Genomic DNA, 20551 nt, shown 5'->3' with positions numbered 1-20551 from the left:
ACTGGTATTAAAAGCCGAATGATCGAGTGCCCAGAAGGATGAGGCCTGATTAACTGGGATATCACTAGGAAGTGCTTCAGGGTGATTCATTTCATTGAGACCCAACACACACACAGCGGGCTCTGGCTGCAAATCTCAGCATGAACCATCACATAAGGGGCAGATGAAGCAGTCAAGGGCTGTCAAGTGAAGTCTGGTGAGGGCCTGAGACAGGAGCCCACGGGAAAGTCACTGTTAGCCTAGAGGCCTACCTTTCCTCAGTGGCTCTTCCTTGCCTCCTGGGAATAGTGGAGGAGCTGCTGTAGGGGCTTTCTTCTGCAAAGCAGGGGGCGGGAGAGTGAATCACAGCCCTGGACTTGCAAAAAAGGGGACTTCCCAACCCAGAACAATGAAGGCAGCAGTTCCCAAACCTGAGCATGCATCTGGTCATGTGGAGGGCTTAACACAGACTGCAGAGTCCACCCCATCCTCTGGCTCAGCGGGTATGAGAATGTGCCTTTCTAACAAGCTCCCACGAGATGCTGATGCAGCTGGTCCCGGCCCACGCTTCTAGACCTACTCACCTACAGGGATTGGTCACAGGTATTAAGATCCATCTGGCTCACCCATCTATATAGTTGGGTGAAAATGAATGATGGGAAGTCAGAATAAATGATAAAACATCTATTTGGAGAACTTTCCCATATCAATTATCTTTTAGATCAGGTTCATTTCTTGCTAGTTACTATCTGGAAGGAGAAAAGTCCTTGGTGATGGATCTGTCTGTTGAGCACTGGTCCTGGGTTGGGCACACAGTTTCAGCGTCGCACCCTGTGCTCCCAAGCACACTACACAGCCCTCTATTTCTGTCCATCACACTTCACTCCAAGTGTCACCTTAACTCAGCCTCCTCTACCTGTCTCCTCAGAGACGGAAACTGTGACATCGGAGTTTACATACCTGGCCCCTAGCACAATGCCTGACAATTAGTGCTCAATAATTCATGTTACTGAATGGAACAGACCAAGCTCAGCGTGGGTGGAGAGACAGAGGAAGGCTTCCACAGAAGTAACAGATGAACTGAGTTTGGGAAATGCAGAGCTCTGGTGGAGAGGAAGAAGGGTGGGGGCAGGGTATTTCTGGCAGGGAGTGGGGGACAGGATACCTGATCACCATCTCCCGTGATTGAAGCTAAAGGCTGATGAACCAACCCTGTCCCAAGTGCCAGGTCTCCCCAGTCCTAAGCCTGACCCCACCTCCGCTGACTCCACCGAACGCCAAGCCACCCAATTCTGGCTCCTGTATATACAGACACCTGATTTTCTGCAATCTCAAACTAACGTAGCACCATCCTGTCCCCACAGTGTACCCTAGTCCCAGTCTGTTCCTGGTGTCACCTCACTAAGCCATCAGAGACTGAGGGGGACTCTGTCCCAGTCTCATGCTGCTGTGACAACAGGGGCCAGGAGCACTGAGGTGACAGGGAAGGAAGGCCAGGATTTGAGCAAGGGCAGGCAGCTTTAGAGATGAAAGGTACTGGGAAAATGAGTTAAGAAATGTCAGCAAGTTGCTAGTGAAGGTCTGAGGGCTTCAGATGGGAACATGGAAAAGTCACATTCAGATCTTTTCATCAGAGAAACAGCATAACTGCATTATGTTTCTAGACAGTCCAGTGAAGGTGGTGAGCTCCAAATGTGCATATTGTGCTAAATTTTATTCTTTTCAAGAGTCTAAATTACTGACTTATTTGGGATAATTTTTACTTCAAATAACTTTTATTTATGCCTCCCTTAAGTGAGATGTAACAAAGATCATCCTGTGAAATACCGGAACTTAGCTAAGATTTTAATAAAACAAGAGAGCCAAAAATACTGCTAAGGCCAGAAGTGCCAAAACAAATGGGCTTGAAGGAGCTTTCCTGGGGGATGGTGGGAGCTGCCTGGGGACAGACTGCCGTCTGGTGGCCGAAGGTACCACTGCAGCTCTTACTCTCCTGATGCTAAGAAAATCTTGTCTTTTTAATTCTGTAAGAAAGTTAGTCTGTTAATCCTGCCCCAAATGGTATATAGATAGCAATGATTCTTGTTGAGGGTATACACTCTGATTAGAGTCAAGAGGAATCTTTTTTTGGACAAGATGGCATTCTCTCCAAGGTTCCTTGGGAAAAAAGAACAGCCTTTCTTCAGGCTTTTCTTGGATGTTTTTTTTTTTTTTAAGTTCTGAGGGAAATATGGACTTTACAGCTGTTGTGCTAAGGCAAGATTTAGAAAATAAAAATAATTCCTCAAATCTGAACTTCCAAACTGTAGTAGTACATCTTACAGGGACATGCAACAACTTTCTATGTGATAAGTCATAATAATAACAGTGGGGCGCTTGGGTGGCTCAGTCAGTTAAGCGTCCGACTCTGTGCTGAGAGCATGGAGCCTGCTTGGGATTCTGTTTCCCTCTTTCTCTGCCCCTTCCCTGCTCACACGTGCTCACTCTCTCCCCCAAAATAAATAAATAAACTTAAAAAAAAATACTAACAGTGACACAGAAAGAATGGGCTTGATGGATTTACTGCCCTCAAATGAATAATCATGAGAAAATAGTTCTGCTGTAAAATTTTACAAGAAATAAACTCAAGTCAATACACAAAACATATGTTCAGAAATATGTTATATTAGATCAAAACTGTAAAGAAACCCTGAATTCACACAATTTAGCAACTTACAAAGGGGCTTCTAAAACAGAGTAAGGAGAGTTGTTTTGATCATCTAAACATTTATCATCTGTCCGCTTTTCTAGAAAAACGGGTTCACTTTAGAAACCAGCCACCCACAGTCTAGCAATCCCACTTCTGGCTATATACCTGCCAAAAGAACTGAATGCAGGGACTCAAGGAGATATCTGCACCCTGTGTTCATGGCAGCATTATTCACAATAGCCAAGAGGTAGAAGCAGTGCAAGTGTCCAAGTGTCTACTGATGGATGAATGGATAAACACTGTATGTACACAGACTAGAATATTTCAACTTTAAAAAAGAAGGAAATTCCAATATGTGCTACTATGTAGATGAATCTTGAGGATATTATGCTAGGTGAAATAAGCCAGTCACAAAAAGAGGAATACTGTGTGATTCTACCTAAATGAAGTATCTAGAGTAGTGAAATTTATAGAGACAAGGCAGCATGATGGCTGCCAGGCCCTGGGGGAAGGTGAAATGGGAACTTACTATTTTATACAGTTTCTGTATCCATTACCAGAGTTTCTAGTTGGTGATGGTTGTACAACAATGTGAATGTACTTAATGCCACAGAACTACACGCTTAAAAATGTTAAAGCAGTGAATTCTATGTCATGTATATTTTATCACAATTAAAACCAAAAACCAAAGACCAGGTACCCTACACCTATGGAGGTTTTGAGGATTTGCTCTGCGCCTTTATCTGCTCTGCAGCACTAAGACAAGTCTCTTGGCTTCTCCTTGAGATTCCTTTGTTTACATATGAAAATGACTCTTACTAGGTTATTGCAAAACAAAAACAAAACAACCCAAAGTGTAATTTTTTTGACAGCATTTTTGCCTATCAAAGTTCATCATCCTCTTTCCCATCCACAGCAGTTGTCATTAGGTGCTCAATGTTGACCTACAACGGTGTGACCACTTACTGTTAACAAGAGAGAAAGAGACCTACTGGCCCATGGCCCTGTCTTGCTGCACAACATCAGCCTGCGCCTGAAGTCTGATGTTGGTGGCCCTGAGTGTTCTACCCACAAGTTTCAGGGTTACTTGTCTTACAATGTTCTTCAACGTACATTCCCAGCCACTTGCCCACACGGTCAGCTGCCTTCCAAGCCAGAACCCCACTGTCCCTTGAAAGGGGCTCCAAGTCACGTTCCTTACTGTTAGATGGTTCTTTGGCTGGAAATGAACCTGTGCACAGAAAGGTCACATAAGGATGCTAGAACACAGGCAAGGCCAGCAACCGAGAGAAGGGTACAGAGGGAGACAGAAGGATGCCTGAAGTACAACACATTTTATAAAGCTTTCCATCTGCAACTTGTGAATCCTCTTCCTGCTAAGGAGCTCCAAAGGAAAGCTCAGATTGCCTCTACCAGGAAATGAACACTAGCTACTGACATAACATTGACACATTGTGAAGTGCCATAGCTCTTAGCTTCCAGTGATATCCCACAATGCTCCTTCTCCATAGACAGGGGTACCTAGAAGCCATTTTCTCCCCAAGCTCATAGAGATTTCCTGGAAAAGACTGAAATCAAGCACTCATTTTAAAAAGTCCCAACAAAATCACTTAAAGCTCCTATCTCTACAAGCTTGTTCAGCAACACACACCTCCGAATGGCTTCTTGACCACATTGGATTTCATTCCTTCTTTGAATAATGTTTACTGGATGTATTTGTTTGCTAAGGCTGCTATAACAAAATAGCACAAGACTGTCTAATCTCTTAGAGGGCACATCATATTGGATTAAGGTCCATTCTAATGACCTCATTCTGACTTAATTAATTCTTTAAACACTTTATCTCCAAATATGGTTACATGTTGAGGTACTAGAGGTTAGGCCTTCACATATGCATTCGAGAGAGAAGGCCCTCAACCCTTCTGGTCCACCTCACGTGCAGAATACATTCACCCAATCCCAAAAGTCCAAAAGTCTTAACCCCTTCCAGCATCAACTCCAGTCCAAAATCTCATCTAAATCTCATCTAAATCAGACATGGGTGAGGCTGCAGGTATGGTTCATCCTGAGGCAAAATTCCTCTCCAGGTTTGCACCTGTGAAACCAGACAAGTATCTGCTTCCAAAGTACAATGGTTGCACAGGCATTCCCATTACAAAAGGGAGAAATTAAAAAGCAGAAAGGGGTCTTGGGTCTCAAGCAAGTCTGAAATCTAGCAGGGCAAATGCATTAGATCTTAAGGCTTGAGAATAATCTTCAGCTGATGCTCTATCACCCAGCCTGCTGAGGTGGCAGCAGCCCCACCTCCTCTGGCCAGGAGAAGGCAGCCTCAGTGTCCTCAGACCTGTACCTGCTGTGCCTATGGTGGCAAAGGCAGCCCTGCCAGTTTCCAAACTGTCTTCAGGGTCATTTTTCCCCTTTTTTGAAGACTAACACTTCACAGCAGGACAGCTCTGTTGGTCCATCTGGTAGAATCCCAGAAGTCTGAGAGCCTTCCTTCATTTTGTCCTGTCTCTGTTCACTTTAGTGTAAGCTGGCAACATGTCTGCTGAGATGGTTGATCTGATCACTGAGCCACTCTTGTAATCTCTTTGGCAAACACTGTCCAGCCATACCCTTACTCTTCTCTCCAGAGCACACTTTCTCATTCTTTGCAAAAGGGATAGACAGAGATTAGAAAATTTGAATTTTTCCAAATCTTCAACATCTGGTCCCTTCTTACCTAAAAATTCCTTCTTCAATTTCTCTCTCCTCAGCTTTTATTAAAAGCAGCAAGGAGAAACCAGGAAGCACCTTTAACATTCTGCTTAAAAATCTCCTCAGCTAGGGGTGCCTTGGTGGCTAAGTCAGTTAAGTGTCCAACTCTTGATTTCAGCTCAGGTCATGGTCTTGGGGTTCGTGGGATGGAGCCCCGCGTTGGGCTCTGCACTGATGGTGTGGAGCCCACGTGGGATTCATTCTCTCTCTCTCTCTCTTTCTTCTCTCCCTCCCTCCCTGCCCCACTTGTGCTCTTCTCTCTCAAAATAAAACAATAAAAATAAAATAAACTTTAAAAAATCTCCTCAGCTAAATATTCAAATTTGTTCCTTGAATGTTCTACTCTCCACAAACACTAGAACACAACTTGGCCAAGTTCTCTGCCACTTTATAACAAGTATTACCCTTAGCCCAGTGTCCTTCTCATTTCTTAGCCCAGTGTCCTTCTCATTTCTGTCTGATACCTCACTTCAGAAGCACCTTTCGCATTTGTATTTCTAGCAACATTCCGCATTCTGTTGGTGGTCATACATGTATACTCTAAGGTGAGAGAGGCTTCCTCTAAAGCTCTCCTCTTCCTGAGTCCTCATCACAACCACCTTTAACAACCATATTGCTACTAACAATCTCTTCAGGGTAATCTAGGGATTTTCTAACATGTGCCTCAGAACTCTTGTAGCTTCTACCCATTGCCCAGTTGCAAAGCCAGTTCAGCATCTTAGGTATTTATTACAGCAGCACCCAACTTCCCAGTATCAAAATCTGTACCAATCTACTGGGGCTGCCATAATAAAATACCATAGACTGGGGGACTTAAACAACAGAAATTCATTTCCTCACAGTTCTGGGGGCTAGAAGGCCAAGGTCAAGGTGACAGCAAGGTTGGTTTCTTCTAAAGCCTCTCTCTTGCTTGCAGATGGTCATCTTCTCTCTGTGTCCTCACATGGCTGTCCTTCTGCCTATGCTGTCTGACCCACCCTAATGATCCCATTTAACTTAATTACCTGTTGAATGACCTTCTCTCCAATACAGATACATTCTGAGTCCTGGGGGTTAACTTCAACACAGGATTTTGACAGAACACAATTCGGCCCATAATACTGGGTATCTGTTGCAGCGCTCGGAGGAGCGCTGGTCTTCATGCTGGCATATGTGCTCCCTTACAACACACAAAGCGTTCCGAGTACGCCTCGGAAAATACAACTGCATTAGGGAACAGATTTCTAGACCTGTATCTTTCATTTCTCATTCTTTAAAGTGACTTCCACAAGAACACACCAAGTGTGTGGGTTCTCCTTTTGGCTCCTCCTTTCCCACTCCTCTGCTCTGGGAGAGAAAGGCAGGCCACCACCAGCCCTTACTGAGGCTCACTGTCCTGAAAGGAAAAGCCTGCATGGCCATGGCAGGGCAAACATGTGATTACCAAGCATCTGCTTTTTTTATCTTCCTGTGAACTGCCCTCCTCCCCATTGAGGCCCTAGGCCCTTACCCATTCCTTAGCTCAGGATGGCATACAAGTCTCACTTGCCTGACTGCCTGTGAGTCCCATATTTTTATGGGGCTCCCATATGTGCAAAATGGAATGTGTTTTTCTCCTGTTTGTCTTACATCAATTTAATTATCAGACCAAACAACCTAACAAGGGAAGAAGGGAAAGTTTTTCCTCCCTTATACATACATCATCAGCACAAACAAGAAAATGACAACCATGATGTCATTCCCGCAGCACACAATCCAGTGTCAAATGATGTCAAGAAGTTGAGAGAGTAACTCCCAATAAAGGAAACAAGTCAGCACTTCTTACCACCTTGCACCCTCCTTTGTGGTCTGAATAACAATTATTTTAGTAGCTGTTTACACATTGAAATATAATCAAGACTAATTTTCCTTACTAGCAAAAACTTATTTAGACTTTTCTTACTTTTTATAAGAAAGAATTAGAGACACAGGAAAGAGTTTTTAGGTCTTTAGCAGAAATAAGCTCTGCAACAAAAGACCTACGAATATAAACAAGTGTGCTTCACAGGGTACCACAAAAATGAGGTGCCATCAAATCAGTAACCAGAGGCAAGAAGGGCGCTAGGTGGTGATATGTCCACATGACACTCCCACAATGGAACCGTGAGGGTTCCGCATCTCCAGGATTATTGGGTCTAGGGAATGGAGGTAGACTGACACAGCTGGGAACCTCCTCCAGCCTAAAGCTTTCTCAAGGAAGCTGAACGAACATGAGAAGACTTTCAGCAAGAATAGTGTCAGAAATGCCTAAAAACCATAAGGAACTGTAAACAGTTCATCCTGATTGTTTTACAGAACAGCTCCTTTCTCCTCTAAGAAGCTTTAAATCTATTTCCTGTATTCCCAGATCCCAGAAATCCCAGATTATAGGCCTGCAGGTCTCCTGTTAACAATCCTCACCTCAATCTATGGACTGAATCATCTGGGAAATCCTAACGCTGCCCTGAGAGCTGCGGGAGTGGATGCCCCCCACCCTCAAAGCTTGTGACACTTCGCTGAGCTGGGGCTCTGAGACCAGCTGGAGGAGAAATGCAGCCCAAATGAGACACATGAAAGGGCTCATGAACAAAATGCTGATTTTAAGCAACTGAACTTGCAAATTCTCTCTGAAACTAATCAGAAACAATATTTTAGCTCTTCTGCTTTTTGGGTTAGCCTGTTGGTATGGAGCACTGTTACTGGTCTGCAGTGAGATACAGAGCCAGAACAAAATCCATCACAGACTGCTTACGGCATTAGTCAACACCTGTCTTATTTATTTATTTTATTATTTTAAATTTTATTTTTGAGAGAGAGGGTGGGGGAGGGGCAGAGAGGGAGACAGACTATCCAAAGCAGGCTCTACGCTGATAGCAGAAGCTCAACGTAGGGCTCAAACTCATGAGCCATGAGATCATGACCTGAGTCGAAGTCGACCTAAGCACCCTAGTCTACACCTTCTAAAATTAAGGTAAAGGAATGTTTGCCTAGAATATAAATATAGTTTCAGAAATTAGTTTTACAAAATCATAAAGTGTAACCAGTGCCTGCTCATGATCCCCAATGAAGTGGAGTACAGGTTTTTGCATGTAATATTCCACAAGTATGTCCTTGTTGTGCCCACTCACAAGAGACATTTAGTCAAATTCATTCACTCCATACCATACAGACTATTCAGAAGGGATGTGGCTCCTACCCAAACTGTGCCTCACTCCCCAACCCCGATACACACACTCACATGTCCTCCACCGTAATGTCTTTCAGGATCTGGCAGTAATCCACATTCCACACAGCCTGGTCATCCCAAACCTTGGAGGCCAAAAGGATCGCCCCTAGAACAATCCGCTTCCAGTTGGCCGGACAGATGTCTATCTCTGCGTATGTTAAAAGTCTTTCAAGGTATACCTGGGAAGACATGAAAATGCCAGAAGTAAAGGACTTGAGCTATTTTGTCCTACCTGCTAGCACACATAAATTCTAAAATGGACTCCGTTTCACCAGCCTTTAAACAAATTTATCATCTGATCATACTTATTTTTAAAGAGTCAAAGAGCTCAGCTAGTCTAATGTAAAACAGACACATGCTGTAATTGAACAGTGTGGATGTAGCTGTATCTTAAAAGACTCTAAGGTAGGAGCAAATTCCAGGTACCACAGGTTAATTTCTTACTCTATCAGCTATGAGATCAATACAAATTCAACAAAAACAATATAAATTTCAACGAACAATGTAAATGGAACAAGCTTATGTTTCTATATGTAAACTTTTTATTTTGAGGCAAGTGTAGATCTAAATACAATGTTGATAAACCTATTTTTTATTATTGTGCTAAAATATACATAAAATTTACCACTTAACCATTTTTAAGTGTACAGTACTGTAGCACTAAGTACATTCACACTGTTGTAAAATCACCAGCCATCTGTATTTCCAGAGCTTTTTCACCATCCTAAATTAAAACTCTACCTACTAAACAACTCCCTGTTTCCGCCCCCCCCCCCCCCCCCCAGCCTTTGGCAACCACTATTCTACTTTGTCTCCATGAATCTGACTACTCTAGGAATCATTCAATACTTGTCTTTTTGTTCTGGCTTTTTTCACTGGGGACATGGCAGTGGAGCTGACACTCCTATCCCCAAGTCCAGTGACCCCAATAACCAAGAAGGTGGGGCTGCTGTAGGAGACTCCGAGGCTTCCTGAGATGGGGAGCCCTCGTGGGGGAAAGGCAGTTACAGGTGGACGTTTTATGTCTGAGACACCCCAGAGGATGCCATCCATGCAGGAAGTGCACTCGCCTTTGTAAAGTTCAAAGGAAACAGCATTCAGATAAGAAATGCGAGTGTCTGTGACACACAAAACAGAATTAAGCATGGATACGATGACCTGGGGATACAGCTTAGGAGAGAGGAAAAAAAAGGGCCAGGTCAGAGCCTTAAGAGCCCCTCCTGTTTTAACATCTGGAGAGAGGGTGAAGGAGCAGCAAAGAAGTAAAATCTACAATGTTCTGTGCTTAAGATGTGTATACTTTGAAGAAGAAGCTACAAGGCAAACCTAGGTGTTTCTAAGTGCTGAATTAGGCTTACAATATTACACAGGTGTCAAAGAAAGAAACGGAAGTGGTCCCTTTCACAGTGAAAAATAAAATTAAAGATGTGAAAACACTTCAGGCAGTGCCTGTGTGGGTGGAGAGGAGCAGGGGAGGCGAAGGGGTGAAACAGGAGGGAGAATAGGGAGAGAGAGGGAAAGAGGGTGAGAGAAGGAGTGGGGAGAAAGAGAAGAAGGGAGGGAAAGAGGAAGAAATGATCCTTAATGGAAGCAAAACTCCAGGCCGATCAAGAAAAGTCAGACCATCAGCTCGCAGCTCCTCCACAGAGTCTCCCGTGGTTCTCTTGATCCCTAAATCACAGGCAGAGGAGAGTCATATGCTTCCTCCAAAGCAGCAGAAGTCATGGCTTCTTTTGCCAGTTTGTACTGGTCAATTGTCTGGGAAGTTTGGAGGAGGGTTCAGAATGTTTTCTCTTCCACTGAAATAGGGGTTTTGCCAAGATGGGGTGGTGGCTGGCACTCAAATGTTTGCTGAATGAGTAAATAGATGAACAATGGTTCTTTTGCTTTAGAAAGGTTACTGTTCTGTTTTTAGTGCTTTATTAATGAAAAAATAATTTTTTAAATCTTAAAAACCTAGATTCTTACGGGTCATCTCAGATACCAGGTATTCCTCAGAACAGATGAGGGGCACTATACTAAAAGACAAAATCATGAGACGAAATTACTAACATATTTCAAATCCCAAAGACAAAATAGCCAATAAACTGTTAAGAAGAAGTCCAGTCCTAAATGTACTGAAAGTAATAAAATAGGAAACCATTACAGGTCAAGTCTACTTTGACTTACCCCAAATTAGTTTGGGTGACCCTCCCATTCACTCCCATTGCTGTGTTTTTCTCAGTATAGCATATGTAGTTGCCTCACCAGTCTCTCCACCTAGTAAGCCACAAATTCCCAGAGGACAAGGACTGCATCTCATTCCCACTGTGTGCCCAGAATCTAGCACAATGCTCGGACAGGGTGTGACCTCAGGCTGCTTGCTTAACAGACACATCATCCTGCAGAACAAATAAGGAATAGCATCTACAGAAGAGCTTTGGCTCTGGAATAAAGCAACAGGAGGGTACATTTTAGTGTAGGAGATTTAGGGAAGAAAATAATCACAAGAAAGGGAACTGCATTTATGAAGGCAGAGTGGACTTAAAGGTAAAACTGAGTGCTTGGTTTGTAAGAGAGGTGCAGTGGTGAACAAGGAAGTTCAGAGGACACAGCCCCAGGGAGACAGGGTCCACTCTGCTGTGCCAAGTGCAGAAAGTCAAAAAGGCTTTCAAGTAAGCCCCAGGAAGTCACAAAACATGGCATTCTAACTGCATCCTATGGACCTTTGTGGGAGCTTCCAAATCTCTCTCACTGAACAGTAGCATGACATAGCATTTCGCTGTGACAACTACTGGTGAAAACAAGTAGGTGATTGAATAGAGCTCAATGATCTTTTCCATTTTTGAAGATTTTAGTTTTTAATGGCATTGATTATATTAAATGAACAAAATGAGTGAGCTAATGTTTAGATCGTGACTTTTGTGTGAAAATTAATTCTTCAAGTAAAGATCGAGGCCAGGTCAAGCAGAATTTCAGCCAGATTCTGTCTGTCCTTGGGACCCCAGATTGTGTATTTTAAGGCTGACAACTAACTCTTTTCATTTTCCATCAAGAGGAGCTACACTTGCAGTGGGCATAGCATAATGTATAAACTTGTCAAATCACTATGTTGTACACCTGACACTAATGTAACATAGTGTGTCAACTATACTCAAAAGAATTAAAAAGTAGAATCATAAAATGTGTAATAAAAGTGAACTAAGAGCAGAAAACTAAGACTGGACCTAACTAAGCTTCCAGATTTTTAAAGCATGAGAAAAAGGAGGTTGTGAAACAACATTCACCCTACACCCTAAGATTCTACTCCTGTCCATAGATAAAGTAAGCAAATCTCTCCTAGCTCCCCACTGAAACAGATTCTCACTAGCTCAGTGCAAATGGGTGGCCACTCAATTTTCTTCTTACTTACTTTATACCATAGTTGGTAGACATTAATAAGTATGCTAGATGATATTTAAGATAATATTTAATGCTAAGGAGAAAGGGGAACCCTGTTACATTGCTGGTGGGAATGCAAACTGCTATAGCCACTCTGGAAAACAGTATGGAGGTTCCTCAAAAACTTAAAAATAGAACTACCCTACAACCCAGCAACTCCACTACTAGGTATTTACCCAAAGGATACAAAAATACAGATTGAAAGGGGTACATGCACCCCAGAGCCCAAATGTCTGTTGACTGATGAATGGATAAAGATGTGGTCTGTATATACAATCTACTACTCAGCCATCAAAAAGAATGAAATTTTGCCATTTGCAACAACCTGGATACAACTAGAGGGTATTATGCTAAGCGAAATAAGTCAGAGGAAGACAAATACCATAGGATTTCACCTATATGTGGAATTTAAGAAACAAAACAGATGAACATAGGGGAAGTGGGAAAAAAAAGAGAAGGAAGCAAACCATAAGAGACTCTTAACAATAGAAAACAAATTGAGGGTTGATGGAGGGAGGTGAGGGGGTGGGCTGAAATGTATGATAGTTATTAAAGAGGGCACTTGTCAGCTCAGAGCCTGCAGCCTGCTTCGGATTCTGTCTTCCTCTCTCTCTGCCCCTCCCCCACTTGTGCTCTCTCAAAAACAAACTTTAAAAAAAAAAGGGAGGGCACTTGTTATTGATGAGCACTGGGTGTTAATATGTAAGTGATGAATCACTAAATTCTACTCCTGGAACCAATATATGCTAACTATATGTTAACTAACTAGAATTTAAATAAAAATTTAGGGGGAAAAAAAAAGGAACTTGGTTGAAATACAAATTCTCCAAAAATAAATTTAATGCTAAAAAAGAACTTAAAAAATATCATTCCATGTCTGATCTTCCATTAGGTCTAACTAAAGGAATTAGATATTACAATACACTCCATTACCAAGGGAAGCAGGTTGTTATGTTAGGAGATGAGGCATTCATAATAAGCTCCACTTAATAGCATGTAATTTAGCAGAACTTGTCAGTAAGGCCATATTCAAGGGTCAGCTGCAATTTCTTTACTAAACTCCCAGCTGGGTATTTTAATTCTCTGCCAAGTAAAATAATAATTGATTTTTCCTAAACAATATTCCTAGACTATTCATTGCTAATAGGACATTCTTGCTCAATTAAATTTTCAGATTTAAATTCATGAGGACTATCCTAAGGAGTCTCTAGAAAATATAGGTTAGTGAGCAATTAGAGTTACAGAGTATTCAGTTGATCACACACAACAAAACTGTTCAAAGGCATGGGGGAGGAATAAAAAGCAAATACAAATACATATATACCAAAATCTTGATGATACCGAAATTATTCCAATCCTATTTTAAAGAGTTAATCTAGAACTCCCAAGGAAGATGGGGTAGGAGGACCCTAAGCTAACCTCCTCCCATGGATACAACTAGGTTAACACCCACATCAGCATAAATAACCCAGAAAACAACCTGAAGACGGGCAGACCAAACTCTCAACAGCTAAATGTAGACAAGAGGACACATCAAGAGGATAGCAAGGGCAGAGATGCGGTTGGGAGCCAAATGGACTTGTAGGACTGTCCCCAGGAGGGAGGGGCACGTGGGCATAGAGACGGGAGAGAAACAGAACCTCATACCAGGGAGTTTGCAGGCGGAACTCACAGGGGAAGACAAACCCCAGTAACACTGGGCTTTGAAAACAAGAGGGGCTGAATTTTGCAAGTTCTTACAATCAGTGGGGTTTAACACCACCTTCAAAATCAGTGGGTTCAGCTCTGGGAGAGCAGGGGAGTGAAAGGAAACGGAGTCTCTGCCCTTTAAACAGCACAGTAAACAGCCCCATGGAAAATAACAGCCTAATAATTGCAGTCTGAAAAATGCCTGGGGCATAGGGGTGGAAGATTTGTTTACTAACCTCAAGCATGTCTGGAGGGCAGAGATCCTTGGGAGACTTCTCCAGGAACAAAGAAGCCGAGGGAGGGGGGCATTTCCCTCCTGTGCTCCCCAGCATAAACACATGGACACCTGCTGGAACCGCACAGTGCAAACATTCTCCACCTAACTTGCTCACGGTGTGCCCCACACTTCCACATTCTCCTGTGGACATGCCACCTCCAGCCAGGCCTCTGCTCCAGATGTCCTCCCACAACAGACTCAAGCAAACCTTGCTAATACTGCATGTCCTGAGCCCAGGTGCTTCTGCAAATCTACCCTCTCCAACCTGGCAGGCCTCAGTCCCCGAGGCTTAGGTCCCCTACCTTAGCGGGCCAGCACAAACCTTGCTAACAATGGTTGTCTGCACCTGTGTTCTCCTGCCGTCTTGTCCTCTCTAATGAGGTCTGGCAGTATGCAAAGAGCCCCAACCAGGACTAGCACAACCCCAAAGTGACTGCTGACCCAGGAACAGGGAAGACAGTTACACATACCAGTTCAACTGTGGCCCTAGGAGTGGGCTGAGGGCAGACATCTGGTATGAATGCAGGTTCCCCCCTCCACCAACGAAAATGTCTCTGGCAACAAAACAGGGAAAGCCCGCTGCTGTTCGGTGCTACTACATCTCTGGCAAATGTTTAGTCTGACTCAACTCAAGCCCAAGGCAGTCCCAGACTAGCGCACTAACAACACAGGGACTAAGCCTTCCCAAAACAGGCAAAGAGAGCCATTGTAGACAACTAGACTGAAGGCAAAAGCGGCTTAGCCACAACAGCAGGGCACACAAAACACACATGGGAGATACCCCTGAAGCGCCAGATTCTGGTGACAGAGGACATTGCACTTCAGGGCACTACAGGACCTCTTCTTCAAAAGGCCACTATTTTCAACAGCAGGAAATGTAGATGTACTTTCCTAATACACAGAAACAGACACAGAGAGACAAAATGAGGAGACAGAAGAATACGTCCCAAATGAAAGACCAGGACAAAATCACATCAAGAGACCCAAAGAAAACAGATAATAAGCATGATAGAAAATTGAAAATAATGGTCATAAAGATATTCACTGGACTTCAGAAAAGCATGCAGGACTTCAGTGAAACCCTCAACAAAGAGATAGAAAACATAAAAAAAACCCCAATCAGAAATGAAAAACTCAGTAACTGAAATTGAAAATACACAAGATGGAACAAATAGTAGACTAGAGAAAGTAGAACTGATGAGCAACAAGAGGACAGAGTAATGGAAAGTAATCAAGCTGAACAGGAGAGAAAAAAATAACAAAAAAATGAAAATAGGTATGGGGAATTCAGTGACAACATCAAGCATAATAACACTGCATTATAAAGATCCCAGAAAGAGAAGAGAGAGAAAAAGAGGGCAGAAAATTTATTTGAAGAAATAATAGCTGAAAACTTCTTGAATCTGGGGACGGAAACAGAAATCCAGATCCAGGAGGCATAGAGAGCCCTCAGCAAAATCAACTCAGAGATCTAGACCAAGACACACAGTAATTAAAATGGCAAAAAGTAGTAATAAAGAGAGAATGTGAAAAGCAACAAGAGAACAAAGACTGCTACATATAGGGAAACCCTATTAGGCTATCAGTAGACTTTTTAGCAGAAATTCTGCAGGCCAGAAGAGAGTGGCATGATATAATCAAAGTGCTGAAAGGAAACAACCTGCAGCCAAGAATACTCCATCCAGCAAGACTATCATTCAGAATAGAGGGAGAGATAATGAGTTTCCCAGACAAACAGAAGTTAAAGGAATTCATGACCACTAAACCAGCCCTCCAAGAAATGTTAAAGGGGACTAAGGGGATTGTTTTGAATGGAAAAGAAAGACTACAAGCAAAAGTAAAAAAAAAATAAAAATTAAAAATTAAATTAAAAAATGGCAGCACAAAAAGCAGTAAATTAAGTATATTTATAAAAATCAATCAAAGGATTCACAAAAGGATGTAAAGTATGCCACCATATACCTAAAATATAACAGGGAAAGTAAAGAATGGGTTCAAACTTAAGTGATGATCAACTTCATACAGACTGCTATATGCAGAAGATGTTATATACAAATCTAATGGTAACCATAAATCAAAAACTGGTAATAGACATGCAAAAAATAGAGAAAGGAATCCAACACACAAAAGAAATCCATATCACAAAAGAAAGCCGATAAATTATGAGCAAAGAGAGTAAGAGAAGAAAGGAACAGAGAAGAACCACAAAAACAACCATAAAACAAGTAATGGCAGTAAGTATGTAACTTTCAGTAATTACTTTGAATGTAAATGGCCTACACACTCCAATCCAAAGACACAGGGTGACAGAATGGATACAAAACCAAGACCCATCTATATACTATCTACAAGAAACTCATTTCAGACCTAACAACATATGCAGATTGAAAGTGAAGGGATGGAAAAGTACTTATCATGCAAATAGAGTGAAAAGAAAGCCAAGGTAGAAATACTTACATAGGACAAAATAGAATTTAAAACAAAGGCGGTAACAAAAAACAAAAGAGGACACATTTATAAAGGGAAAAAATCCAACAAGAAAATATAACAATTGTTAATACTTACGGACCATACATGGGAGAACCCAAACACATAAAGCAGCTAATAACAAACATAAAGGAAGTAATCAACAGTAATAACAATAGAGGATTTTAATACCCCACTCACAGCAATTGGTAAATCATCTAAACAAAAAATCAACACGGAAACTAGCTTTAAATGCAATATTGGACCAGATGAATCTAATAGATATATTCAGAATATTCCATCCTAAAACAGCAGAATACACATTCAAGTGCACATGGAACATTCTCCTGAGTAGATCATACACGAGGCTACAAAACAAGTCTCAACAAATTAAAAAAGATCAAAGTCATACATGCATCTTTTTTTTCCTAATGTGTATTTTTGAGAGAGAGAGAGCATGAGCAGGGGAGGGGCAGAGAGAGAGGGAGACAAAGGATCTGAAGCAGGCTCCGCACCATTAAGAGCATCTTTTCTTTTTTTTTTTTTTTTAATTTTTTTTTTTTCAACGTTTATTTATTTTTGGGACAGAGAGAGACAAAGCATGAACGGGGGAGGGGCAGAGAGAGAGAGGGAGACACAGAATCGGAAACAGGCTCCAGGCTCTGAACCATCAGCCCATAGCCTGACGCGGGGCTCGAACTCACGGACCGTGAGATCGTGACCTGGCTGAAGTCGGACGCTTAACCGACTGCGCCACCCAGGCGCCCCAAGAGCATCTTTTCTAACCACAGCATTATGAAATTAGAAATCAACAACAAGAAATGTTCTGGAAAGAAGTTAAAACAGGTTACTAGACAATGAATGGGTCAACCAAGAAATCAAAGAGGAAATAAAAAAAATACATGAAGATAAATGAATTTGAAAATACAATGATCCAAAATATCTGGGATGCAGCAAAAGTTGTTCTAAGAGGTAAGTTTACAGCAATACAAACCTACCTCAAGTAGCAAGAAAACCCTCAAATAAACAACCTAAATTTACACCTAAAGGAACTAGAAAAACACGTACAAATAAAACCCCAAAACAATACGAAGAACCAAATAATAAAGATTAGAGTAGAAATAAATGCAATAGACACTAAAAAACAACAGAACAGATCAATGAACCTAGGAACTGGTTCTTTGAAAAGATCAACAAAATTGATATACCTTTAGCCAGATGCGCCCCCCCCCAAAAAAAAAAAAACAGTGAGAAAGACTCATATTCAGAAATGAAAAAGGAGAAACAATAACCAACACCACAAAAATATAAAGAATTATAAGACAGTATTATGAAATATTACAAAGCTAACAAACTGGACAATGTAGAAGAAATGGATAAATTCCTAGAAATGTATAACCTCCCAAAACTGAAACAGAAAGAAGTAGAAAATTTGAACAGACCAATTATCAGCAATGAAACTGAATCAGTAATCAAAAAACTCCCAAGAAACAAAAGTTCAGGACCAGATGGCTTCACAGGTGACTTCTATCAAACATTTAAAGAAGAGTTAATATCTATTCTTCTTGAACTATTCCCCACCCCCCACAAAGAAGGAGAAGAAGAAGAAGAAGAAAAAGGAAAGATTCCAAATTAATTCTATGAGACCAACATTACTCTGATTACCAAAACTAGATACAGACAACACACACAAAAAGAACTACAGGCCAGTATCTCTGATGAACACAGATGAACATAGACTCCTTAACAAAATATCAGCAAACTAAATCCAACAATACATTAAAAAAATCACTCACCACAATCAAGTGATATTTATTCCTGGGAAGCAAGGGTAGTTCAATATTTGCACATCAATGTGACACATTACATTAGTAAAAGGAAGGATAAAACTTAAATGATCATTTCAAGTCATGATTAAAAACCCTCAACAAACCTCAACATAACGAAGACCATATATGAAAAACCTGCAGCTAACATCACCCTCAGCTTTTCCCCTAAGGTCAGGTACAAAACAAGAACATCATTCTCATGTTTATTCTACATAGTACTAGAAGTCCTAGCCACAGCAATCAGACAACAAAAAGAAATAAAAGGCATCCAAATCGGTAAGGAAGAAGTAAAACTTACACTATTTGCAGATGACATGATACTATCTATATACAGAAAACCTCAAAGACTCCACCAAAAAACTGCTAGAACTGATAAATTCAGTAAAGCCACAGGGTACAAAATCAATGTACAGAAATTTGTATTGTATTTCTACATACCAAGAAGGAACCAGCAGAAAGAGAAATTAAAAATCCCATTTACAACTGCACCAAAAATAGTAAGATACCCAGGAATAAACCTACCCAAAGAGGTAAAACACCCCTACTCTGAAAACTATAAAGAAACTGAAGAAATGAAACAAACTGAAGACAACACAAAGAAATGGGAAGACATTCCATGCTCATGGTTGCAAGAACAAATATTGTTACATGTCTACACTATCCAAAGTAATTTACATATTTAATGCAGTTCCTATCAAAATATCAACAGCATTTTTCACAGAACTAGAACAAACAATCCTAAAATTTGCATGGAAACACAGAAGACCCCAAATAGCCAAAGCAATCGTGGAAAAGAAGAGTAAAGGTGGAGGCATCACAATTCTAGACTCCAAGTTATAGTACAAAGCTGTACTAATCAAAACAGCATGGCACTGGCACACACACACACACAAAGACACATAGATCAACGGAACAGAAGACCCAGAAATAAACCCACAATTATACGGTCAATTAATCTTCAACAAAGCAGGAAAGAATATGCAGTGGGAAAAAGACAGTCTCTCCAATAAATGGTGTTGGGAAACTGGACAACCACATGCAAAAGAATGCAACAGGGCCACTTTCTTACACTATACACAAAAATAAACTCAAAATGTATTAAAGACCTAAAACCATAAAAATCTTACAAGAGAACACAGACAGTAACGTCTTTCACATCAGGCATAGCAATTCTTTTTTTTTTTTTTTTTTTTTTTAAGATATGCCTCCTGAGGCAAGGAAAACAAAACCAAAAATAAACTCTTGGGACTACATCAAAATAAAAAGCTTCCACACAGTAAAGGAAACTATCAACAAAACTAAAAGGCAACCTACACAATGGGAGAAAATATTTGCAAGTGGCATATCTGATAAAGGGTTAGTATCAAAAATATATAAAGAACTTAGAAAAACTTCAAACCCAAAACCAAATACTCCAATCAAAAAATGGAGAGAAGACATGAACAGACATTTCTCCAAAAAAGACATACAGATGGCCAATAGACACATGAAAAGATGCTCATCATCACCTACCATCAGGGAAATGCAAATCAAAGCCGCATTGAGGTACCAACTTAAACCTGTCAGAATAGCTGAAATCAACAATACTGGAATCAACAGGTGTTGGCAAGGATGTAGAGAAAAAGGAACACTCATGCGCTTGTTGGTGGGAATGCAAACTGGTGCAGCCCATGTGGAAAACAGTACAGAGGTTCCTCAAAGTGTTAAAAATAGAAATACCCTATGATCCTGCCATCACACTACTGCATACCCAAAGCATACAAAACACTAATTCAAAGAGATACATGCACCCCAAACTTTATTGCCACATTATTTACAATAGCCAAGTTATGGAAGCAGCCTAGTGCCCCTTGATTGATGAATGAATAAAGATGATGTGGTGTGTGTGTGTGTGTGTATGTATGTGTGTGTGTGTGTGTGTGTGTGTATATATATATATATATATATATATATATATATATGGCATATATATATGTGTATTGCATGTATATATATATATATATATATATATATATATATATATTGCATGTATGTGTGTGTATACAATGAGATATTATTCAGCCATAAAAAAGAATGAAATCTTGCCCTTTGCAATAACATGGATGGAGTCTGAGAGTATAATGCTAAGCAAAATAAGTCAGTCAGAAAAAGACAAATACCATATTTGTATACCATATTCCACTCATATGTGGAATTTAAGAAACAAAACAAATGAGCAAAGG

The 20551-nt window shown here is 41.0% G+C and overlaps 1 protein-coding gene across 5 annotated transcripts in view; it reads right to left on the bottom strand.

Annotated features, from left to right (window-relative positions):
• The window catches only part of CCNY (cyclin Y), a 320281-nt gene that overhangs the window by 6976 nt on the left and 292754 nt on the right, over positions 1–20551 (bottom strand). For all 5 annotated transcript variants that reach the window (XM_045465574.1, XM_045465571.1, XM_045465575.1 and 2 more), the window contains one exon: positions 8661–8827. In XM_045465574.1, coding sequence (XP_045321530.1) covers positions 8661–8827 — 167 coding nt within the window. The remainder of the gene's footprint in view (positions 1–8660; positions 8828–20551) is intronic.

The sequence above is a fragment of the Leopardus geoffroyi genome, chromosome B4, assembly GCF_018350155.1.
Source record: "Leopardus geoffroyi isolate Oge1 chromosome B4, O.geoffroyi_Oge1_pat1.0, whole genome shotgun sequence".
Taxonomy (NCBI): domain Eukaryota; kingdom Metazoa; phylum Chordata; class Mammalia; order Carnivora; family Felidae; genus Leopardus; species Leopardus geoffroyi.
Note: the sequence above shows the minus strand (reverse complement) of the source record. Positions and strands in the feature narration are given on the sequence as shown.